Raw genomic sequence first — 26,455 nt, forward strand, 5'->3', positions numbered from 1 at the left:
TTGTTGAAATTTAAAAAATGCAATGAGAGTAGGAATATAAAGATGTGCAAATTCACCATGAGCAAAGTTACTGAAGGAGCAAAACTGTGGAGTTTGGTTGAGACAGAAATGATAAAGCTGAGAGTTCTGAGGATTCTCCGTTAGACAGAAGTGAAGTGTTGTAGAGAGTTATTGCTTTGGGCAGGAAAGATTTCCTGTATCGGTCCTTGTGACAGCAAAGCTGAACCAGTCTTTTAGAAAAAGTGCTCCAGTAGGTGGTGGAGAGAGTGGTAAGGATTATCCATAATGGATAACAAGTTTGTTCAGTGTCCTCCTCTCCACCACAACTTCAATGGTGTCTGGTTTGCAGCCAATTACAGATCTGGCTTTCTCATTCAGTTTATTAAGTCTACAGCAAAGTACAGAGAACTTGCCACAACAGACTGGTAGAAGATTTCCAACATCTTGCTGCACACGTTGAAGGATCTCAGTTTCCGTAGGAAATAGTCTGCTTACCTGCTTCTTATATACAACTTCGGTGTTGGTCTTCCAGTTCAGTCTGTCGTTGATATGGATGCATTAAATGTGGTTATAATATTTTATCTACTGTATTCAATTTACCATTATCTGACACACCATGTGATATATGTGCTCAACACAGGTAATAAACTGTAAAAAATAACTCAAAGTCGACCTAAAGTAGGAGCAATATCTTATGACATTTTCTGGGTATATTGGCAATGCTGGTCACTTGGAAAAAGAGAGGCTGTCCACACACTGAAATTTACAAGCTCCCAGGTTTTAAATTTTTTTATAAATGCAACTTTTTGACCTGCAAGGTCTTCATCAGCCCCTCTTTTTCCTTTGTTGCTACTTTTTGTCCTTGGTGACATCAGGCGAGTAAATGAGTAAATTCCAAAATTTATCAGTGTCAGTAGTCATATTTAAAGGAGCTGACAGAATTGGACAATTGGAAAATATCAACTGCCAACATGTGTCAGAGGAACAGCAACATACTTTGACAGAAATAAAGATGTAATGGTTTGACATGAAGTTAGACGCTAATAAACATCTTTCTAAAGCAAAGCGGCCCATGACTATTATGAGAGAGATTTGACAGACACACACATATTAGAGGAGGGAATATTATAGCCTACAGCAGGTGATTACACAAAAAGAACTGACAAACCATGATGATGATAGTCTATAATGAACAGAATATTATTTTTTCATTAAGCTTGTCATGGCTCTGTCCCAGTCTGGCTCTATATTCCTTTGTTGTAATTGTCCACCAGTCCAGCAAATTCCCTCAGACTCTTTCCCTGCTTGTTATACTGGACTGAGTGGGAGAAGGCCCTTGTACAGGACATTGGAGTTTGCTTTCACACTAGTGGTGTAATGTGACTAGGGGTTTAACATTTGTTCCTGTAGATTTGAGTAATTTGCATTTACAGCCTCTGTGTGCTATGTTTGAACTGCATCATTAAATTGTAAATAAGAGAGTTTGCAGGTTATAGTGTACTTTTTTATTTAGGTTATATTCATGTATATTCTTAGACGTATTTATGTTTGTCGGTTGATTATTAAGAGGATTGTGTTTTCTGGTTTCTTGGTTTTCTGCTGCTCTGGGTTTTTCTTCCTGTCTGTTCTGCCTTTTCCTCCACACCTGCCCTGCATCAGCCTCGTTAGTCCTGCCCTTTTCCCAGTGTTTTCCCCAGTCTATCAGCTTCTTTCCCATTCTCCTGTTTCATCTCCTCATTCCTCTCACTTGAGTTTCTCTGCCCATCTCCCCACCTGCACCTCATAGTTTAGTTAGTATTTTAGTCCTGTGTTTCAGTTCAGTTTTGTTGGATCCTTTGATCAGTTTGTTCAGTTTTCTCTGTTTATTCTGTTCTGCTCTACCTATTCTGTTTTGTTATGCCTGCACACCTGAGTCTTTATTAAAAAGAGATATTCTTGAGTTCATTCGGGCTGCTGCGTCCTGCATTCGGGTCCACCTGCTCTGCTCCACTGTACAGAGCTTTCTTATATAGTAGTAGTTATATATTTTATCTTAGTTCATTTCTGTATCATATTTAAACTAAAAAAATCAGATTACAGCATTATTATTTCTGGTGAAATGAGTGTTGTTGTTTTTTTTTATCCCTGTGAAGAAAGGCAAACTATCTTATTGTGTATGTATGTGAGAGATACTTCATGACTCATACTAGGTATCCTTCTGAATTTTGTTTGTACCGAAAATTGGTGAATGCCACAAATTCTCTTAAACCACTCGTACAAGGTGCTTAATAACGGATCTTTTTGTTTTAGTGGTTTTTACATGAGGTCCAATCTTCATACTCTGGTGTACAGCTTTTGTAATAGATATTAAAGAAACAGGCAGTTTTCTTAGTGGTTTCTGAAGACAAGTCATCAGATTTCATGCTGAAACATAAGTATTCAGCGGGTTTCTCTGCTGTTGAACTCTAACTGAACTGAAATTTATTACCCTTAGGACAAGTGGAGGGTTAAGCTGTCTGCATTGTAAAAGGTGGTTACATTTAACCCAAATGGATGGATAAAATGATACAAATGTAATACCAATTTTATAACACTAGGACAGAGTTAGCTTGACTACAGTTTTGCATCCAGTGTTTTCTGACTGTTTGCACTCATCCCTCAGGAGGACGCAAGGAGGAAGTGGAGGGGGTGCTGGGAGATTCCTGCTGGCAGGCAGATGAGCCGGCTTCTCAACTTGTGCAACCAGCTGTTGTCGCAGTGACAACTCCTGGTCCAAACACCCTGCTATGGGTGAACTGTAGGTGTGTGTGTGTGTGTGACTCCATATGTTTGTGTGTGCATTCGCATGTGTGTCTTACCAGTGGGAATGCGTGGGAGATTTTGCCATCAGGGGGCAGCTTAGCTCCAAAGCCGTAGGCAGGGAAGAGCTTGTCACTGTCGTAGTCCTGGATAATCTCACCCACTGCTTTCAAGGCCATGGCATATGCATTCATCTGGTAGGGACTCATATAGTGGAGAGAGGTGGGCTGAGATGGGTTACCTTGGAGGAAGACACACACACAACACAATGAAGTGAAGGATGATATGTCTCCTTCCTTCTCTCTGCCAGTTTTTCACCTGCAAAATACAAGCAACAGTGCGTACAAGTGGAAAACAGAGGATGATTGATGCCAACAAAATACGTCTCCTTCTTTCCAACAGGTTTCCCAAAAGTAGCATTTAACATTTTAAATGTAACAGAGACAGGCTTTGGGTCTGATGAACTAAGGGTAGAATAATCAAATGAGATACTTTTTTCTATCTCTGGAAAATCAAAGAAACAATTTATAAACAGGATTATTATGGTGAGTTATCAGTTTATGAAATTATGTAAATGTATTACACAGTTGCCTCAATATTTTAAGTGGTGAAATTAGTGCACACATGTGAACATGAATTCCAACTCTGACTTCTTCCCCTGGGCTGTGCAGGTCTGGACTCTCTCTTCCATTATGAAACAAGTGCTATGCTTTTAAATGGGATGAAAGGAGGAGGATGATTTGATTAGACAGGATAGATGCCTGCTCCTAACACACCTACTGATAATGTATTCCTCCTAATCCCATCTCACTTCCAAATGCGCCGCAGGTGCACCACGCGCCTCTGGCCATGAAAATACCAAACACATTCACCACACCCTGTGCACCTTCCACGGTTGGTTGAACTTTCCACTATGTGAAAATAAGAGGCTAAATGTAACAATCTATTCAAGACAGCGGTGTGCCCACCATCACAAGCAAAAGTGCATCTGCCATGAAAAATGAAGGAAAGTCATGTTACATTACAGAGATGAAAAGAGGCAAATGCCTTTGACATTGAATTGTTATAATTTAATAATAAACTCCTTCCTGTCTGTAGTGTATGAAAACATAAAACTTAGGTTGTGGCATTTTAATCGTTTAATCGTTTTAGAGTTATAAGTACATCTTTGCTCACTAGCAAAGTGGAGTGAAGGTGCAGTGTGATATCTTGTAGCAGGTGTACGAAAAAGAGGTCAGATAGCAACAAACAGTTTTGGAATCACACTCTGGCTGTCATGTCGGAGGTCCTCATCTCTTGAGCAACAAAAGCTGGTTGTGTTTCTTAATGTATGACTCCAACATCGCAACAATATTGAACAGAATTGCTTCCTTCAGTGACATTGGAACTAATCATTTTTATTGGAATCAAAACATCCAATTGAAAGGAATAGTTTGACATATTAGGAAATACATTTTTCTTTGCTTTCTTGCCAAGAGTTACATGAGAAGATTTGATCTTATGTCTGTACAGTACAGTAAATATGGAGATAGAGCCAGAAGACACAAAGCCTGGCTTTGTGCAAAGGTAAAAAACTAACAAACAAAAAAACAACCTATCAGCACCTCTAAAGTTAAATAATTAACATGTTCTATCTTGATTGTCTCCGCTGGTTGCCTGGCAACCTCATGGGGAGGACAAGATAAGAAGATCACTGTGTTTGATCAAAAAAAAAATCGACCATGTAACCCCCAATAAAAAACGTCTTATTTTTACTCTACAGGTTTTGTATGGGTTAAACAAATGACATAACCAGGGCTTAATTTGTGCTGTTGACCTCCTAGATTGGGACCGACTAGGACTGGCACCTATTTGATTGGATCCAGCACCTCCTTTGTCACTATCAAAATCTGTAAATAAATTTTGTGTATTAGTTAATGCTATCTATTCTGTCATTCTTTTATTTCCTATTTTGGATGCATTTTAAATCTGTTTTTTTAAAAAGAGAGAGATGTCCGTCACTCAGGTCACACAGTGACGTCTGAAGCATGTGAGTTTTGTGAATGTGAGCTAACGTTACTGCCATTTGAATTAGGATACTCTTAGCAACAAGGAGGGAACTGCCTGGTAAAATGACAAAAAGACAATCAACTTTGTTGAATTTCTTCTCGTAGGCTGTTTTGGACAAATAAACAAAAAGTTAAATACGTTTTTTATTACTCTTCTCTGCTGTGTAGTGTTGATGATTGATTAGGAGGGTGAAGAATGACGAGTATGATGATGATGATATCAGTAGATGCATTGTATGCTGGCAAGTGCTTTAATGCTTTTTTGTGTCTAAATATTTTGGTGTATGACAATATAGGCTAGCTGCGTTACACATTTCTTTCTTTGTGATGACAGTTTTGTTTTGTTTTAACAGCTAGCACCTAGGCGTTGTCCAATGTGCTCAAGGCACTGTAGATTTTTTTATGCGTTCTGTGACTTTTTCTCTCCCCCCTGATCCGCTGGAACAGCACCTCGTCTGTGTTCTGGGCCTCCTGATTGACAAATTAAGCACTGGATATAACATGTTAATAAGTTAGCTTTACACCTGCTAGGCTCTTTAAGCTTTGAACAGAGCCAGGCTAGCTGTTTCGTCCTGCCTCCGGTCTTTATGCTAAGTTAACCATCTCCTAGCTCTAGCTTCATGTCAGTAAGCGACTTACCATTGGATGCTGTAAAGTCTATAGCCACTGTGAAGTTCAGCTGTGTTCTGTTGCATAGGAAATGCGAAACGAAGAGGAGAAAGGAAGAAACAACAAAGAGCATCACACACTTCAGTATGCATCATACACTCTGTATCTCCCAAGACACACACACCAACACAATGAACAGCAATTTAATCAGTTTACTGGTTCACTGGCTAATTAGTATGGCGGGATGATATTACCTTCACCATCTTGAAGGTCTAATTTGGTAAAACAAATGCAACCAGTAATTAAAATGTGAATGAACTGAATAAATTAGGAATTAGATTTTCCAATGCAAACTTCTCTCAAACTTTCAGTGTGATGCTCACAAAAGAGCTTTCGGGGAAATTCAATCTAGTATCTTCAGATAACTTCACACACACACACACACACACACACATATACGCACAAAGACACAAACAACCAAAATGGTCGCTACTGACACTCACTGTGCAGCAGGCTAATTATTATTCCACTCACCCTCCTCGGATGAAATCCACAAAGGTGTACTCGGACTCCACTTTGAAGGACAGCAGAGTTACCTAGCGCACACACACACACACACACACACACACACACACACACACACACACACACACACACATACATACAAAGTGATAAACAGAGAAGGGGGGTGGAAAAGGGACCAGGGCCAGGTAGACAGGAAGGCAAAGAGACAAACAGGTGGCCAGACAGCAAGAGAGCCAGTGAGAGAGAAGCAGATGTAAGAGGTGATGATATCTATATAAATATATAAGATAACATAAAATACCAATACAGCAGAAAAGACAGCCGGATATAGGAGAGGTGGATGTACTCACAGTCCCAGAATTGATGTATTTCTTCTTTTTGCCTTTCTTCTTGGGATTTAAAACCTGCCAATGATGGGAAAAAGTAAGTTAGTGATTGAGAGGCTACTTGTAAAACCACTTCATACCCTGGAATGATGTTTAATAATGAGTATGAATAATTCAACAGATTCCTGATAATACTGGCAGCCCATGAATTGAAACTGATATTATATTTAACTGTGTGTATTTTGAGAGCAGAGAAGATAAAAATGGACTTTGAGGTGTGGAGATTAAACTATTCTTATATCAAACTATTTTTATTTTTATTTATTATTATGTGCATATCTTTATTGTATTTTTTATTACTTGACTGAGAGATCTGCACAAGACTTCCAATTCCCTTGGGCACCTGTGCCTGAGCAAATGGCAAACTAAGTTTTGAATCTTGAATCTATTCATTAAACCATCTATATATCCATCCATTCATTCGCCCATACATTCTCATTACAAATAAACTTTCTCTTCTCTTTCAGAACAGATGATTATTGAGTTTATGATTTCTTTATTCATCATTCTGCAGTAGTATTATGAATTTATTTTCCTTGGAGCAAGCTGCTGTAACAAGTTAAGGGCATTAATGAAATAAGCTTTTCAGAAGTTAAATAGTGGTAATAATGGTTAATATGTGTGTTTAGCATTTTTTTCAGCACAACAAATTAGTTCCTGTCAGTAAATTTACTCATAATATATTATATTATATTCTTACTTTCCCTCTTTTCTATTGTATGATATTATATTTTTGCACTGAAAGCTCCACATTATACAGCAGATATTCAAATATTTCTTTGTTTCTGTACATTGCCAGCAAAAAAATATATATCTACTGTGGGGTTCTTCAAAAGATTTTTCGGAAGTTTTTTTGTAGTGGCAACAATTAAAGTGGGGATCAAAAAAGTGTATTAAATAACAATAAAGACTTTGTCATAACATGTTATTTGAACAGTTTCTTGTAAAATATAAAAGTGCAGCTTTAAAAATACTGAAATAAAAATGATTTTTTGACTATTAATTTGATAAAAATATCAAATATCAATATCAAAATTAAGAAATGTCAGTATTACATATTTTTATGGAATGACTGCAGATTTTTACTTCTGACTGACACTTTCGGTACTGTAATTTGATTGGTGCAATCCTTTAAATAACATGAACGAAGACTAAGGTCTGGTGGGAATCAGTGCTGTCATTGCCAAGCTAGGCTCCAGGTGAAAGCTAGTTAGCTTAACTTGAAAGCTTCCACTTTCTGTGTTGAATACAAATTTAAGGCTTAAATAACTCAAAACTGTTGGTAGCCAAAGCTATGTGAGCTTCTTGGAAAAGGGGGAAAAATGTGACACTCTCAGTCAGTAGGGCACCTCAGATGTTGACTGTGTGTGTTTTAGCAACTCTGACTGTCAGATGTCATAGCTACCATGACTTCCCGCTGCCATGGTGAATGACAACCCAAAGGGTTAATGCTAAAAAACTGTTTCCATGAGTATATCCAAAAGTGGTTTTATCCTCTTAAAAACTGAAAAGTATGCACAATAGCTACATTATTATTATAGTTTATATTTCCTTACATGAAAAGTGAGGAGATTCAAAATTTTAGTTAAGCTGACTTCCATTCAAATAGGCCAGTTTTCAGCATTTGACCCGGAAAGACTCCACAGGTTTGTCTTATATTAGTCTTCTATTTCATTCAGTCTAATTCAACATTTCAATTTATCCTGTGTCATAACAACAAAATACATAAATAACAAATTAGCAACAAAATTGTGAAAACTGAACAGCAGCCTACAGGACTTTCATTCCTGTGATTTTATACAGCTATACCTATTTGTTAATTAATCCATTCATCTGAAGGGACCTGTTATTATCATATATAGACAGCAAGAGAGCAAGCCAGCTCAAGTTAAAATATCAAAATCACTTAAATTGCAGTTGCTAGGTCCCCATATGAAAAAAACGATGAAAACAAACCACCTGCATGTTGTGTCTCACCTCATAGACATTGAACTGGTTCTGCCCCCGAGACAGCTCTCTGTAGCTGGTGGTGAACTCGCCAATGAAGTCATGGCTGCAGACAAACAACACCCACACAGACAGGCAAGCATGCACACACATTTTATAATCTGCGTTAAATTGTTATATCTTTGCCTCTATTCACATCTATTTCTCTACCTTTGTTTCTGTCAGTCTCTACCTGATCTCTCCCCTTGCTGCATAAGAAATATTGTGGCACACTCTTCAAATTTTCACCCACATAATATACATAAGGCATTTCATTTCCTTCTGACATTTAAGAGACATCAATGTGAATTATAGAGGTTGTAGTGAGTGGTTATCCATGGATGCTTTTACCTTCCATCTCGATCCCAGTCATACACATCTACCTTCACAGTCCTGAAATAGACAGAGAATATTTCTGAAGATCTGCTATTTACCAGATAGTCCCCAGTCAATAAAATGAGAACCTGAAGTTCCATTTAATTAGAAAAAAACTCTTTTTACTCCATCACACTGGCAACAGAGCAATTCACTGATTCAATAGTGTCATGCTGAAGAGGATTATTGGCGCAGTAGGAACAGGTCGTTATGGGAACTCTGAATCACAAGGCCCATATATGCTCAAGAGTAGTTTCCAGCAAGTGAACATTATCATTTTCACATCTAGAAGAGAAAAATGAATAAAACTTTTTGTTTTGGATTATATACGTACTTCCAGCCATATGCAAAGGGCCAGATATAGTGTATGTTGTTGTGCTGTGTTAAATGCTACATTTTTTTTAATTGTTCATTTTCTATTTAGTTAGCTATTTATTTCTATTTTTAGTCAGCATGGCAAAGCGAAACTGACCACCAACATGAAAAAGGAGAGCTTTGAAATTGCTAAATTTGCCTAAAGTCTGACCAATGGTTTGCTAAATAACTGACAACGAAAAACTAATGCAGTGGTTGGTGAGGCAGTTTAATCTTTACCTGCTGTGGATAAATGTCTGTGGAGGAAGAACAAAAAAAAAACCAAAATACAGCTAGCACAAAGTCACAGCTGTTGGAGAACGTTGTAAGTTGCTTATTACAATGTTTGCTAACGAGTAAGGTAGTTTGCTAGCTAATAAGCATTGACACATCCACAGTGAAAAGATTTGGTTGTGTCCAGTGGTTGATGTGGGTTCAGACTGAAAGTAAAGTGATTTTTTGTATTGCTTTATTCACACGAGTTTGACTGCAGTCTGTTTATTAGCCCTACACAGCCAATATACCAACTGTACCGCTAAGCTAGCTAGCAACGTATGTATCGGCCGTTTGTTCAGCTCAGACTCTGACAAAACGTTACCAGGAACTCCAATTCTTTCTGTAATTTACATTTAAGAAGTAGATTCATAAAACCCCACACTATCTAACTTTCACGCTTCTGGCATGTGACATGTGCTTTCACCTTCAGTCTCAAGCTCTCACACTGCCCAAGCATTTCTCACTCCAAAACACTGCAAAAGCAACAGAGATGAACAGGCAAACGTATGGTCAAAGTCTTTCTGGCATTCGAAAACAGTGTTTCATTTGGGTGTTTCCATAGAGCTGCATCTTAAATTACTCTCTGACTTATGCTTATCTCTGTGTTGGACAACTGCTCAAGTTCACAGCCAGGAGCCCAGACAGCATTCAAACAAGCCAGCCACACTCCAACTAACCTGGCATGAACAGCTATCAATCACGGATTAATTAATTAATGAACCCAGGGTGCTTGTTAAATAAAGACTTGCACTAGGTGGGACGCTGTCGTCCGTTATGTGCATCAAAGGTAATCAGATTGAACCATGCTGCTACAAATGCCCTGGTAGAAATGATAATCAATTTGCCATGCTGGAGGGCACCAACATGAAAAACATATATAGTTTTCATGGTCAGAAATGGCAGTTACAACATTTATAAAACACTTGTTTTCGATTTTATTCATCATTATTCTTATAGAATATGAATAATAAGAATAACAAAACAGTTGGAAAGTAAGTGCACCACAAAGGCGTTGAGAGAGAGAGAGAGAGAGAGAGAAGCTGTTTATTTCAGTAATAACAGAAGTAACTACACTGAATTATTGATAGAAAATATATTCAAAGACCATTTTACTAATCCACCTTCCTGTGTGGAACAAGTACACCTTTGTATTCCTGAGTGCTACGGTTCATACATTTGTTAACAATTTTATTTTATTTTATTTTTTAATTTTACAAAGAACAATCAAGTCCTTCATAAATGTTGTATCTGCCATTTCTGGCCAGGAAGATGAAAAATGCCTTTTCGTTTGTGGATTTTGAAGCGAAAATCAAATCAATATTCTGTTTTCATTCCTTTAGTTTCTGTTTCTGAAAACAGCAACAACAAAAGAACCATTGTTTCTTATACCCTACGCATTGCAATTCATTGTCTCAATACCTTATATTCCCTATACCTTCACATCACCTCACCTGGCACTCTGTGATCATTCAGCTGGTGAACAACATGGCTACTTGCCTTTTTTCGTATATGTGTATAATGAATTTTTAGACATACCCTGTAATGGTTTTGCATGCAATTTATGATGGAGATAATGAATGAAGATTTAGCGTGACGTGTTGCATCGGGATGTGTGTAATAGGGGTGTGCTCGAATACAAAAACATTAATCGGCAAAGCACAAATAGTGGGTTTTATAAGAATATTTGTTTGATACAAGTATTTTAAAAATTATTTGTTTTTGAGAAGAAAAAAAAAACATGTTAATCATCAGGGGTAAGTCCCAAGGGACTCTCCATAACCTGTTATTCCCCATCTCCTTTCCACAAAGTTAGGTTGTAAAAAATAGGCAATAAATGAGAAATGTAAAGCAAGAATCACCTTTGAAGTTCTACTACATGTTACATGGTGTGATGTCTCTGTGTTATGGGTGTATAAATAATCAGAGGTCTGACTGCAATGAGTCCATGAGTAAAGTTTTAGCTCAGTAGTCAACGCAGTCGTCTATGATCTAGGAGACTCCAATTCGAGACCTGGTGTGGGAACCTCCTTCGTAAGGTAGTTTATTCATGAACACTAATTGTAACACTTTAATTTTCTAAAATTAATAGCGTAATAAATACAAAAACAGGATTTTTAAGCCTCTCTCCACTATTATTTGAATACAAATACAAATAATTTTGCTGCCTCAACAAATACAGATACAAATGCATATACTGGGCTCTCTGCACATCCCTAGTGTGTAAGTGCAATGTGTGTGTAAGGGCTAGTATGCCATTTGTAGACTCATGTCTATCTATGGCATCTATGGGTTTTTTGAGTAATTCCCTGGCTGGAAGTCCAGGGGTGGCGTAGTCAGGCTATATCCTCAAATCTTAGACCTAAGCTCTGGCTCCCGCCACATGTGTAAGCTGCATACTGTTTTAAACCCTGATGGTGAATTGAGTCTAAATATGTGCACGTGATTAAGTGTGCATGTGAGTGATTAAGCCCATGGTATCAAAATCTCACTCCAGCCAGGTACCCAAAGTTGACAACCCTCCTAATAATAATAGTTGTACTCATGCTATCTGCACTTCTACTAATAATAATGATAATAAATCATTATTTCATGTTTCCGTTTACAATTTATTTCTGTCTTGTCAACAAATCACATGAAAAGAGGAAAACAATGAAATGATCCTACTTTCCATTGTAAGTAGCTATTAGTGTCTGTTGTTTCTGTTGCCAAAGCCTGATACATTATTCCTCTGTGCCATAGAGCTCCATTGTTGTCCAACCTATTAAAAACACATTAATGTAAATACAGCACCAAATGCAAATGTACTACAGACCAAATGCGTAATCCGTAGCTGTAAATAATCCCCAACAAATGCACTATTCACTCCTTTTTGTGTAATGTTTGCTAAAAACTGCAGTGCTCAGCTGTGCCCCTTTTAAAAACTGAATTTGTAATCCATTTAAAAAGATTTACCTTTTGGTAGGAATGATTTGGGATTGGTTGACAATCAGATAAATCTAGAATAATGTCAGCCTAATCCTTAAGTTATGAAACACTTTGGGGTATAATACCACATGTTTTGTACTCTTACAAGGACAAATACTGCAAGGAAAGAACTGCAAGAATGGCACTGTATGCTTTACCGTATGCACTGTGCATGTGGCAGCTATCACATCTGCTCAGCACAGTTCAACTTGATTTTGAATATATAACCGAGTGCTGTGTGAAAACTGAGTCAGTCTCAATAACACCAGTGCTGGTCCCTGGGACACCATGACCGACTGCTGGCATTATTCTGACTGCCCCAGCAACAGGTGATGTCATCCACTTACAGAGTCTGCCTGTTCTCTATTGGTTCTCAAGTGTTCTCCCTATCCATACATATGTAACATAGTCATATTAGTAACTTTTCATAGTAGTAATCAGAGGAAATCATGCAGGCTTTATGAGCACACAGGGATATAGAGTACGTAGCTTATGTAAACAGCAGTGAAAATCAGTCCCATCAATGGCCCATGGTTTTTACTATGCTGTTTCATCTACATCTTTATTCAGTAATTAAATATCTCAGTACCTCACACATTTGAATATATAATAGAGTTGTGCAAAATGTTTCCTGACCTGTCATAGTCGCCGTTGCAGAGAGCTCTAACAGGGATGGTGAAGGGCTGCCACACTGGGTTCAGTGTGTTCTTGATCACCTCTGTCTTGTGGCAGATGGTGAACCTGCCAGCAAAATAACAGACATAAGGCCACTAAAGGGAGAGCACATTCATATTGCTCACGTTGTACCTGTGAAGATAATCCCACATCACTTCAGCTTCCTCTGCAATGTTACAAAATGCTTTGCAGGTTGTTGTCTTTTTATATCTGCTTAAGTATATCTGGGAGATATGAGAGAATTGCAGATGAAGTATTATTGCGACAAACATCTCTCCAAGGCAGAGCAGTTGAAGGAAGTAAAAATCTTAATGTTTGAAAAAAGCCTCAATGAGTGGTGCCACTTGATTCAGAAAAAAGATCATACACAAAGTTGATTTGGATAGGATACAAGTGAAAATCAGATGAAAGCTACTGTGAAATTTGATATTATTTCCATTGATGTAGTTTTCATCCTCAAAAGGCTCATGAAATACTTATCTAAACTTTTCTTTATCCAGCACAGTGTTTGCAGGCTGATTTTCAGAAACATCCCACCCACTCATAGGGACTGTCCAGTGAGACCACAGCTGCTGCAGCAACTTCCCGTTGAGCAGCACCAATGGATCTACTGAGGGTTCAGTGATTAGCTGATGGTGGCATTTGTGGATAAGTTCCAGAAAAGGCTTGTGGCAACAGCCATCCCCTGCAATTCTTGAGTGTACACATGCTGATCTTAGCTACATTTTATGATGCACAAATTGTTCTTTAGGGATTGGAACATAAGGTGTTTATGGATGTCTTAAATGTTGGAATGCCAGACTGCTCTGAAGGTAGGGAGACACCTTATTTCCAAGGTTTCAGTTCAGTTGTATACTCTGCTGTGCATTGTACCTGGACTGTTTTGAAAATGAAGCTTTATGAGTTTAGCTGCCCACGAAATATACAAAATAACATCTATCACATAATATTTTAACCATGTACCCAAATTTAATTTAAAAAATAAAAAATAAGTGTAAACAGAGTCTAAGTAAAAGCTGTGTGGCTGTTAATGATTAGGAAAATCCATATTTCATGATTTTCTAAGAAGACTGGAGGTTGTGTTAATAATGAAGGGAGGTGCAGAAGAAAATAAAGTTGGTCTTAAAGTAGGGGTTCATAATTTTTCAAGTCAGTCTTAAAACAATAGTCAGGTGCCCAAATGAACATTGAAATAGATGTTTCTTGCTGTAATCATTCCTCCTGTTCATACTGACCGTTAGAAGATCCCTTCATAATGCATTCACAGTGCAAGTGATAAGGCCAAAATTAACAGTCCTGGACACACTGTGGATTTTGGCCCCCATCACTTACATTGAAAGCACATTTGAAGGGGATCTCTAATAGCCAGAATGAACAGGAGGAATGATTACAGTGAGGAAAACCTCTTACAGTGTTCATATGGACACCTGACTGTTGTTTTAAGACACACTTGAAAAATTGTGAACCCCTTAAGTGTCAATGAAAAAAATGAGAAAACCTTGGACAAAATAGTGTGAAATGTGAAAAGCTCTCTTGGCATTTTGCATGCACTTTTGAGACAGTCCCTAACTTCAGCTCATTGTTTCCATCTGCGTTCATGTTAACAAGGTCCTTGGCTTAAATATCAGGGGATTTGGTAAAAAGAACACCTGTGGAACATAAAATCTGTTGCATTTATTCAGAGCGCAGTATATATCCATATCTGAATAATGTATTTGTATTTTTTAACATCCCTTCTAACAATCCATAAAGTTTTTACATATTGCTACTGTCCCATGGGAGTAACAGTGGGTGGTAAAAGGTAAAAGACATGGGTGAACATTTGAGTCCTCTCTGAACTCTCAGACTCACGTTCCATCCTCGTTACTCCGGTAGAAAACCAGGAAGGGGTCTGACTTGCCAAAAAAGTCTTTTTTGTCCAGCTTGTTGGCACACAACTGCATGGTAGCAATGTCCTGAGAGACAAGACAGGCAATTTTAGTTGAACATCAATATAATCATTCAGATGCAATTTAGTTTCTAAGTCAGCAACTTGTTTTCTAATATCTTGTGATGAGAGCGCAGGTTTTTGTGGGACTTGGGCACAACAATTTGGAAACCAAGACTCCCTCTGAATGCAAAGTAATTGGCAGAGTAAAAACTCATGCATAACAGTGATGTAAATGTGGATCTGAATCCCAGACACCGGCAGTCAGATCAGCTTAATAAGCAATGCATACATAGATTACACTGATTGCAATCCAGTGTTTCATTTAAATAACACACTTTATTAGTGAGAGAAACTGATTTTATTATGGGCTGTCTGTAATATAGTCAGAGAGGCACAGTGAATGGCTTCATACATATGTATGGCATGGTTTCAGCATTAATGAGGAGCTGTGCTATTGCTGCTTCTGTTTTGAGATGCTTGGGACAAGAGAGGATATATGGATGGATGAATGAATAGATTGTCCTTAATGAGGCCTTTTAGCCATTGCTTCCAGTAGTAGGCCATCATGGGAAACCTAAGCTTGTCATTGGCAGATAGGAGTTTGTCACCCTGCACACGCACACACACACACACACACACACACACACAAAAACATACTTATCAAAATTTCTGAGGAGCATTTGGATCTTGTCAGGGGCAAAACCTCCCAGAATAATGATGGTAAGCACAACCAAGATAAGCCTGTTCACATAATTTACATAGACTTATATTAATTTCCTGGAGACTAACACTTACACTAACCTTACCCATAACCACTACTTGCCTAAATCTAACCCTTAACCTAATCTTAACCACTGACCCAAAAATTAGTGTTTTACCAGTCGGGGACATCGTTTTTGTCCACACTCACAGAGGGAATTCTGTTAGTATCTGACTGCTTGGTTGGTATTAATATATTATTGTGACAAGGGAATGGCAAAATTGGAAGAGAAACTCACTTAGTTCATAGCAAGAAAACCATCTTGACAATTAGTTTTAAACACATTTCGGGGACTGGGGAGAGGACAAAATCGAGCATTTATCCATGCTGAACAAATATAATTGCAGGCAGAGGTCCAGATGAAGTGATTTACATTGTAAGACATTTATACATTTGTCACATTTCATGATCTTTTTTTGAAAGATTGGCCCATCATTAGATATTTTCTGCATATTTGGAAATGTGTACGGCTGTGTGTGGGTGTATTTACAGTAGTGTTTGTGTTGGGTGAGGATTGCAAGCTATTACAACAACAACATCAGGGCAAATAAAAACTGCAGACAATATGAAAATATTCCAGCAACAGTTATGATGTGTGTGTGTGTGTGTGTGTGTGTGTGTGTGTGTGTGTGTGTGTGTACTGACCCTGCAGTTACTGAGCTCTTCTGCAGTTAAGTTAATGACTCCACACTTCTTTCCTGGAATCCCACTGAGAGCAAAAGGAGAGATAGCGAGAGACAGAGAGAAAGAATGAGAAAGACAATAATTGTAGCACTATATAAATAATACAATTGCCAAGCAGATGTCATTCATAGCTATAAGTTGTTATTGTGATAGGTGCGAGCCCAGCATGCAGATTGTCATATTTACAAGAAAAAGCTCACAGAGTCCTGCACTTACTTTCTAACATGAAAGTTATTTCTGAGAATGAGTGCCTTTTGGACACAGTAAACATCCATCTTTTTAAACATTCTATCAGAAAGAGGACACATTTGACTTGAAGAAACAAAATCACATCACATCTTCAACCACCAAAATCCTGTGGATTCTAAGAACATTTTGGACATACCATTCCTAACATGTATCAGACCATATACTGTATGTAAAGATGGATGTTGGTTTGCACTGGAGCTGGTTGAAGCCCTTCAAATAAGGGGTGCGGGGTGTTTCCTTTCACAGTCTGGAAACAGACCCTGCTACCTCGGACCAAAGCTAATGCTAACTTACTAGGAACACTGAGCAGTGCACACTTGGGCTAACGTTAGCTACTTTAGCTAAATTGTGCTAACAGGGCAGGTATCATAATCAAGTAATGTTAAACTTAGTGAAATATTGCGACAATAGTCCAACTCAGTGCAAGTCCCGGAGCCGGGGAAAACAGCAGGTCAGCCAACTGTCAATCACAGATGTCAATCAATGCCCACACAGTAGACATCAAAGCTACTAGAAGTCTTCAAATCTTATTAACAATAAACAATAGCAATAATTTCCAAAATGACCACAGGCACAATTATTAGAGGGTCCGAATTTAGTGATTGAGACCATAATGATGCATTGAAGAAAATGATTTACTGTATTTCTAGAGAGAAGTTGACATTTTTTGAATGGGAATCAGCTGGAGCATCTAGCTGCCGTTGCTGGTATTGCACTTTAAGGTAATTCTGCATTGGCTTCAACCTCAAGCTGTGGTAGTTGTTGCTTGTATCAGACCTGCAAATAGTAAGTGAATAAAATTACCATTGTTTAAAACATTTTTTGCCGGGATAATTTCTCTACGAGAAATGCTGGAGGCTAGCCATGACAATATTCATTATTTGTTGACCAATGAACAGCTCCACAGGGTCAGTTGGAGCTTTTTCAAGGTCACCCCAGAGGTGGTAACAAGGTAGGGCAAGCTCTTTTGCCTTCCTGCCCAGATTACTGAATGTAATCTGAAACAGGACTTTCAGCACATAAAGGTAAAAGGCTTATAAGCAATGACTTTTTCACCAATTTAAAGCCACCACATGTAACAGCTGCTGAACAGCAATTACAGGATAATGGCAAGTACTATGATGTAGTGTAACTGTAGCACAAGTAGACAATATTCATAAAGTCAGTGAACTGAGTCAGTGATGTCAGTTACAAAGCAATATCTGTTAACATTAGACACTGTAAGCTACTGGTAACACCAGACCACGTGAGGCTGTAGCTTCAAAATATCTCTGAGTGTGTTGAGTGTATTCTATTGTGTTAATAGAGCAAAAAGGTGCATTTTATTGGTCATGAATTCAATGTTTAATCTGTATGAGGAAGATATGGGTTTTTTGTAAAGTTATGTTACATTCATTTCTCAACAAAATGCACAGTGTGTATCCTAAAGGTCCAAGGTGTTAAATGCATTTAATCCCACTTTTACAAAGCCAGTTTTGTTTTACAAAGCCAACTATTTGAAATCCTGCATTGTTTATATCACGTTTGCTAGCTTTTGGTCTTCTTCCCTGTATTTGCCAGCACACCGCTACATTTATTTGCCTTACTACCACCGACTGCTATAACAAATAATATGAGGCAAAGAAAATAATTAAAGCAAAACAATATTTATTCAAATGGTTCAAGTTGAGTTTAATTGCTATTAAAGATTGAATGAACATACTTTGGCACAAAGCAAAACATTTGGTCATACAAAATATGCTCTCAGGTAATAAAATTAGTGATTCAGTACAGTAATATGTTTAGATGAGCTTGAAATTAACAGTTGGTCTTTGACTGCTTTGAGTATTATTAAATTATATTATTTTGGCACCTTATTAACATTTCAGCATAAAAGGTTCCAATTTGGAGGAAGAACTCACACACAAACATAAAAATGCGCTCATGTGTGCACGTGCATGCATCCCATCCATCACCTTTTGTGCTTTTCTATGATGCATTCAAGGTTAAAACTTGTAACGGTTGTTTCTTCCTTCTTCTTTTGCCTCTATCCCATTTAAACTTCCATTACATTTGAAGGCTTGAGACTGAACTGACTACAGTACAAGAACAATTTACTGAACCGTCACAAAAAAGAAAAGAAAAAAGAAAAAAAAAAGAATGGAAGTCTATAGAATGGACTCAGAGAAAGGGAACAGAGGAACAGATTGGGAGTGAGGGAAGAAAAATGAGGGGTAACTTTGTGACAGTTGGGGCACAAAAGGGCCAAGCCTGACTGCTGCTTCATTATACTTTCCTGACTCACAAGATGAAGTTAAAAGAGACAGAGGAGAAGGAGGAGGAGAAGCAGGAGGGGAATGACACATGGGGATGAAAAATAGGAATGAAATAAAGATGAGAGCAGGGAAGGGGAGGAAAGACAGGCTGAGACAGGAGTAATGTCGGTATGTATCCCGAAGTCAAACACACTTTAAATACAGTTTTGTCAAATAATATGCATGTATTGGATGGGGTTTAATTAGATGGACTGGAATAAAAGGTCAGTAAAATTCAGCACAGAGCTCACAAAAAGATATTTCTTTGCCCATATTACTGGGATCGAAAATGGAGATTGTAGAGCTGGTTATTTAACAGTGAAAAGTACCGCCAACTACCAAATGCACTTGAAGTTTTCGAAGCATCAGGCATATTTCGAAGTGCTTTTAAGTTTTTGTTGGGAAACATCTGAGATCTGAGCAAAAGACAAATGATTGTGACTGATAATTACAATCACATAGAGAGACTCGGAGCCACCACCATCAGTTTATCTCACTATTTCTTTCAAAAAAAAAAGAACAACAATAAAAGGCGTCCTGAAATTAACATTAAGCAGTCTTTCTATATTTGAAACACATATGATTTGTAGTAGAAAAAGCACAAGTGCTTCATTCTATTCAACTGTCCCCAATTTTACTCTAAATAAAGTATCACCTAAAAGGCAAATGGTTGCACCTGATTATATAACTATTATTATTATTATCATTATTATTGTTTTTAATTATTATTATCAAGTCCATTGTTCTTATCTTCTCTCAATAATTTGGTTTGTAAAACTAATTTCTTAAATCTGGAGATGTGGAAAAGCTTAATGGTATTAGGCTAAAGGACTATTACCCCAAATCCCTTATGTGCAAGCCTGTGACGACCATTTTCTTACTTTGTGTGTTGATGCCCTTGAACACCTCTTCATGCTTTTTCTGCTAAGCTCACCTGAATATGCGTCTCTCAAATTTTGTTGATCTTGGACAAATCTTCTGTTCATTTAGTACAGTAAAAACCTATACTAAACAAATGTAAATGTCCTAGCAGTTCTGGCCATGTCTAGCTGGGAGAGTTTTGGAAACGGCATAAGTTAAGTTAAGTCCTCCAAACTAAAAGGTAAGTTGTCATTGCCTTCTAAAATGATCCATACCAGCAATTTCTAATCTGGCGCCCAAATTGTCACAGCATTGTTCATCAGATTTAGTTCAGGCACAAAAATAACATGGTATGATCGTTATCACCGTTAAAAGATATTAATACTGACTGTTGACTGAGAAAATGGGAAATGAACGGCAATTTCTGAAGTGTTGATGGCCCAGTCAAGGGGTTAAAGTCATTGACCCAATCAGTGGACAGCCAGAGAAAGATTAAGGACATTCACATTTGACAAACCAAACCAGGGGTTATGACCTCCCCCACATATACTTTCCACACACTTACTCATGACTGCTAAGTTGAATAAAGACAGTGAGATGCATTTGAAATCTCTGGATAAACTGACCTCTGAGATTACATTACTTTGTCACATAAACATACGCTGTTTATGCATTTGAACAACAAGTCGTTGCAGGAGTCAAGCACTGATTACACGGCATTAATGCAACAGCAACATCGTCTTTTTTTCAGCAAATTACTTTCATGTCATCATATAGTATGCCTTGTCATTGAACTCTTTTGCTTTCCATCAGAACTGGTTTAATTCAGTGGGTACAATACTTTAAAGCTCAAAGAACAGAGAAAAATTTGAACCAGCTGTGTTTTTGAAAAGTATACTGAAAGACATTCATTGTCTCCACAGTTGACGGCTCCAGTGACAGCTAAGTCAAATTGTATGGCACGGTCGCAATGTGTTTAGGCTATGATATCCAGCCTCCCTTTCCAAATCCTATTCTATGTGCACACACACTTGCACATAGGATACGCATACCCACTTGTGTGTGAAATGTTTATGAGAGTATAATTAAACTGGTGCAGAAGATGCCCTCCTAATGATGATTTCTAATTCAGTAGAGCTTAATTTGAATATTTGAACTTGGATTGAATAAAAGCTTTTGGAATTTACATTGTAAGTAATTATTCTCCATTAACACTCCCTTTCTTTTCTGTTATTGTGTTACATTTTCATCTGCTGCCATGACTCTCAGTGGGGTCCAAATCCAACTTTTAGGAAACAGGGGAGCCTGAGGCTAAGCCAAGAGGTAGACTTGCTGTCCACGGACCCTGAATATTTCAGCAGTGTCCCAGCTCAGTGTCACGATAAGGCAGAATGCAGAATTACAGCCCTGTCAAAGGACCATTGATGCAGACTTATTCAGCTTTGGTATTAAAGTATGGGTAGAAGGAGCAAGACAACTGACAGAAGATGAGAGGCAAAGGAAAAAGAAGTGACCATGTAAGAAAAACGAGTTTGAAGGCAGAGAGGGAGGAAAGAACGACGAAGATAAAGTGAAATCCAACAAGAGTATGGTTAACCACTCTCACTTCGCCTCACAAATTCACAGCCCTCCATGACTTAGTTTTAAAATCAATAGATTCTCTTACGTATGCTGCCCCTCCGCTGTAATAGGCAGCTTCTGTGAGAGAATTATTTATGAATTTATCTACACAATGTGTCTAACTGCACACCCGCCGGCTAGCCCACCGGATACAAGAGCTGCCTGGACTCTGAAGTATCTGTCCAAGCCTTGACTGACTACAGAATAATAACATGCTGTTCCAGTGATCGACATTACAAGTATTTGGTTTGTTCTGTTTATTATCATGAGATTTTTAGATTTGAGTTCAGTTTTCATGATGTTGTGTTTTTATTGCTGTAAGCCTGATATTACTGCAAAGAAACAACACCAAGTTTATGTGTACTGATTGGGAATTTTTGCAAAATCTTTCACAATACCTACACAAAGCAAGGCAGCTATGCCCTATTTCATAATAAGCTGTAGCTCATGGGAAACACAAACAACTAAGCTGCCATCTGCTTTTGATGAAGTAAAGTGAAATATAGTCTCATAACAGAACACTGGTTAACTTTGGGGTCAAAGATGTCATTTGAAAAGTTTTTTTTTAGTTTGTTTTTTTCTGGGAATCTACCCAACAATTTCTCTGGCTCAGGCCAGGCTCTCTGTCTCAGGGAATATCAATCATGGAAGGCTCTGTGTGCAAATTTTCACTCTAACCAAATAGTGCAGAATGTGATTTCACTGATTAGCTCAGCTCAGAAACTGTTTCCTCAGCTTGTTTGTGGATGCCGGTATCACAGCTTTAAGAATCTCCCAACCACATTCAAAAACAGCTTCTTCCTCTATGCAGTGAGTTTGTCGAAAGACACTGGATCTGTAGCTCATCTCATTACAACAACACTGCACTGCTGACTTGTAATATGTACTGTTTGTGCTTGTATTATTTTTGTTAGAATTTTCATGAATTGGTACAATTTTACAAATTAGTATACATGTAGCACTTCATTCATTTGAAAACATGTGAACAGCCCAGTTGTGCTGTCAACACAACGTAACTGGGGAAACAATTTAGTACTACAGTACTGTATATAAATGTAATTTCTAGGAGACACGGTTGGAAACTGATGAATCATCATGTTATGTAATGAATCCCTGGTCCCTATAAATGTAGAAACAGTTCCAACTCACAAACGGATTTTGATGCCCACCCCTATGATTAAGTATTTATATGATTAAGTATTTCATAGAATTCTTTTTTTTTTTTTTTTTTTAAGAAAATATTTGCACTATGACATTGTTATTTCATGACTTGAACTGTCTTGCACCAGTCTTTACTATATAATTTAATCCTCCAGTTAAGTTCCTTTGTATGCTATTGGCATTTTAATTGTGCAGGTGACTGAACAGAGTGAGGTAGGAAAAGATGAAAGATTCACTGAATCACAATCATCTGTCCTAAACTTCTACTGCTGCAACTATTACTATTACTCGTATCATTAGTCCTTCTACTAGTAGTTACCAGTATAAATAGATAATTTAATAGAACCACTCCTACTGCCTTTACTGTTTACATCATGATTTTGCAGTCACTGCTGCTGCTACCATGGTTATTGCTAAAGATAAACCTGGAAGGTCAGCTCACCTTGGAGCTCTTATTCCCCCTTTTTTTTCTTATCCTTTAAATCAGTTTACTCCACATTCTTCCTGTGTTTATCCCCTAACCACTAAACTCATTTCCTAAGCATTTTATTCAATCAGTGCAATTCCCTCTTTCTCTGTGGTGCCTCCCAGATCAGTTAAGCAATCTGTTTGTTTTCCTCATTTTCCAAGGCCACTCTAAAACTAATAATGAGCTCCCTGTCACATACCGTATATATAATATAAGTACTACATGCTCATCATTGCGCATTCAAAACTTCAACATCACTTAATTATTAAATGTAACATATTTGAAACGGTATCAGGGTTCACATCAAATTATTCTGTATCAGCAATAAACACCTGAATATTTTCTTCTTGGTCACCTGGAACTATTGCTGCTACAACTCAGGGCTACAACCTAAAATATTCAAATGTCTACGGTAGAAAAGTTATTATAAATGGTTGTACCTAGATTAGACTTGAATTTGATAAAACAATTATTCCCCTCTCCTAAATGGATTATAACTTTGTATGAAAAGTTAAAACTGACATGACAGAAAAGAACAGGATTTCTGTGGCCTCAAAGCCAACTTATATATGTCCACCACATGTAAATATTAAATGTGGCCAGATGCGTCCATAGTCAGACTGAGTCTAAGTAAACCTTACACCAGTCACCACACATGGAGCTCTGCTTGAATACCTATTACTGGACATTTGACAAAAATGTCTTCACTAGATGTCTATCTGATAGTGCTGTAGCTAAATTGTGGTGAAGTGATTCCATCAGCATTTAATTAATTGCTATATCTCAATACAACAGAGGACTCTTATACTAACTTTAGTCCCTCCTACATTGATAATCTTGTTGATAGTGCTGCAGGCTCACTGCGAATGACACATGACTCCATCGCCCTTTTAAAAAAGAAGATAATAAAACAAAAGATGTTAACTCCATGGTATAACATATAGGAAGGCCTTCGGTAATGCCAGAACAACCTATTACTCATCATTTATAGAGGAAAATTAAAACAGCCTTCCTTTTTAACACTTTGACCAGTCTGACAAAGAGTCATAACTCTATTGATCCATGTATTCCTATAGCTCTCGGTAGCAATGACTTCATGAGCTTCTTTAATGAATAAATTCTAACTATTAGAGACAAAATTCATCATCTCCTGCCCTTGACCGGCACAGATTTATCCCCAAACACAGGAACCTTAGAAAAAGCTGTAAAACCTGATATATATTTAGACTGTTTTTCTCCAAATGACCTTCCTGAACTAATCGACTTAACGATTTCTTCATCTAAACCATCCCTTAGACCCCATCCCAACTAGGCTGCTTAAGGAAGTCTTACCCTTAGTTAGCACTTCTTTTCTAGATATGATCAATCTGTCCACAGTCCTTTAAAGTCCTTTAAAGTAGCTGTAATTAAACCTCTTCTTAAAAAGCCTACTTGTTTTAGCTAACTATAGACTTATATTTAACCTTCCCTTTCTCTCTAAGATCCTTTAAAAAGCAGTCATTGATCAGTTGTGTGACTTTCTACATAACAATAGTTTATTTGAGGATTTTCAGTCAGGATTCAGAGTGCACCATAGCACAGAATCAGCACTGGTGAAAGTTACAAATGACCTCCTAATTGCATCAGACAAATGACTTCTCTCTGTGCTTGTCTTGTTAGACCTTAGTGCTGCATTTGACACCATTGGCCATCACATCCTATTACAGAGACTAGTACACTTAATTGGCATTAAAGGAACTGCATTAAGCTGGTTTAAATCCTATTTATCAGATCGATTTCAGTTTGTGCACGTTAAAGATGAATCCTTCATGCACACAAAAGTTAGACACAGAGTTCCACAAGGTTCTGTGCTTGGACCAATAATATCTGATCTTATATATGCTTACTTTAGGTAATATCATTAGGAAACACTTGATGAATTTTCATTGCCATGCAGATGATACCCAATTATATGTATCAATGAAACCAGATGAAACCAGATCAGTTAACTAAAACTTCAAGCATGTCTTAAGGACATAAAGACCTGGATGACCTGCATTTTTTCTGTTACTAAACTCAGACAAAACTGAAGTTTTTGTGCGTGGCCCTAAACACCTTAGAAACACATTATCTAATAATGTTATTATTGTTGTTGCTGTGCATCTCTGTGTCTCTCTCATACCCTTGCTAAATAAGCTGTGTTGTGTTACAAGCCTGGGCATGAGCAAACACATGAGCTGGAATGAGCTGTGACAGAGGAGCCAAAGACAGAAACATCACCTTAACCTCAATCTGACATCACCTCTACACAGTGTTACCTTCAGCCTGTCACACCGGATATCTGCTGAGACAAATGTCATCACTCCATGTACACAAGACACAATCTTAAGAGAGGCTTTTTAAATGAGACTTATTCTATATATGCAAAAAGTAGGTATTATCTCCACATAGGACTGTTTTTCTTGATAGAAAGGATTATAAAACCTGTATGAATCAAGGAGACATGATCCAAGACACCAAGACATGTGATGAACTGTGTGATTTCCTTTGCCCTCACTCTTCTTTTCTGTTTATACAGGTGGCACACACAGCCCTCCAAATACACAAAAATCCCATATGCAGGCTAACAAGAGGGTGATTGCACTCCACTGACTGGTCAAATCAGAAGAAAAAAGAAGAAAAAAATGAATATCATACTTAACATACAGTATGCGTCACATGTATGCCATACATTGCATGGTGTTATTACTGTATTGATCCAAATATAAGATCATATTTTTTTTCTGGAAATTATGTTTGAAATGCAGGGTTTGTATCATATTTGAGGAGCAGAAATTTTGGTATTGACAAGAGCAGATATTCTTTAAGAATGGAGAGAGTACTGGTGGTGGCTCCTACAGATAGACAGATAGATCCACCTTTTTAATGCGCTTTTTCAATTTATGCATAAAAAAATGTTAGTGGAAATACTGGAAATTCGGAAAAAGTCAAAATATTGCAAAAAACTGTTTCTTACGCTTGGATGAGGTGGAAAAGTTGATGTATCAATAAAAGCAAAATGCAACAAAGTGCAATGGAAGCAGATTTAGCATCATTTAGAGTGATGACGTACAGGAAGCATATGACTTAAATGTCACTGTAACTCCCGCCCTGCTGGAGAGACGAAAAATGGAGGCAGACATTTTTCACTGTAAACTCTCTTATTCGTCTCTGGGCAGCATTTAAAACATGTTTGTATAACTGACACAGGGCTATTATCAAAACGCTTCCAAACTCAAGAAGCTGTGAAGTTAGTTGTTCAAGATCCTCCATGTCCATCATGCTCTGCATCACCAGGATTTGGATCATGTTTTCCTTTGCTTCAGCTTTGACTGTCACTCTATTAATTACGTCACTGTGTTGCACCATCCTCTTCTTTTTGTTGTTTACTGCACTTGACAGGAACAATCAGTGCCACAAACTATTGATGCGC

General features: G+C 37.7%; 1 protein-coding gene across 5 annotated transcripts in view; it reads right to left on the reverse strand.

The window, feature by feature from the left end:
* The window catches only part of LOC121896175 (copine-9-like), an 83,140-nt gene that overhangs the window by 14,419 nt on the left and 42,266 nt on the right, over window positions 1-26,455 (reverse strand). For 2 of the 5 annotated variants that reach the window (XM_042409897.1, XM_042409898.1), the window contains 9 exons: window positions 16,312-16,375; window positions 14,828-14,931; window positions 12,938-13,042; window positions 8,684-8,725; window positions 8,324-8,399; window positions 6,311-6,364; window positions 5,970-6,031; window positions 5,466-5,512; window positions 2,838-3,019 (listed from right to left, as the gene is read on the reverse strand). In XM_042409897.1, coding sequence (XP_042265831.1) covers window positions 2,838-3,019; window positions 5,466-5,512; window positions 5,970-6,031; window positions 6,311-6,364; window positions 8,324-8,399; window positions 8,684-8,725; window positions 12,938-13,042; window positions 14,828-14,931; window positions 16,312-16,375 — 736 coding nt within the window. Of the gene's footprint in view, window positions 1-2,837; window positions 3,020-5,465; window positions 5,513-5,969; window positions 6,032-6,310; window positions 6,365-8,323; window positions 8,400-8,683; window positions 8,726-12,937; window positions 13,043-14,827; window positions 14,932-16,311; window positions 16,376-26,455 lie in introns of those variants that run through there. The other 3 variants (XM_042409899.1, XM_042409901.1, XM_042409900.1) reach the window with 3 other exon arrangements.

Source organism: Thunnus maccoyii, chromosome 4, assembly GCF_910596095.1.
Source record: "Thunnus maccoyii chromosome 4, fThuMac1.1, whole genome shotgun sequence".
Lineage (NCBI taxonomy): Eukaryota > Metazoa > Chordata > Actinopteri > Scombriformes > Scombridae > Thunnus > Thunnus maccoyii.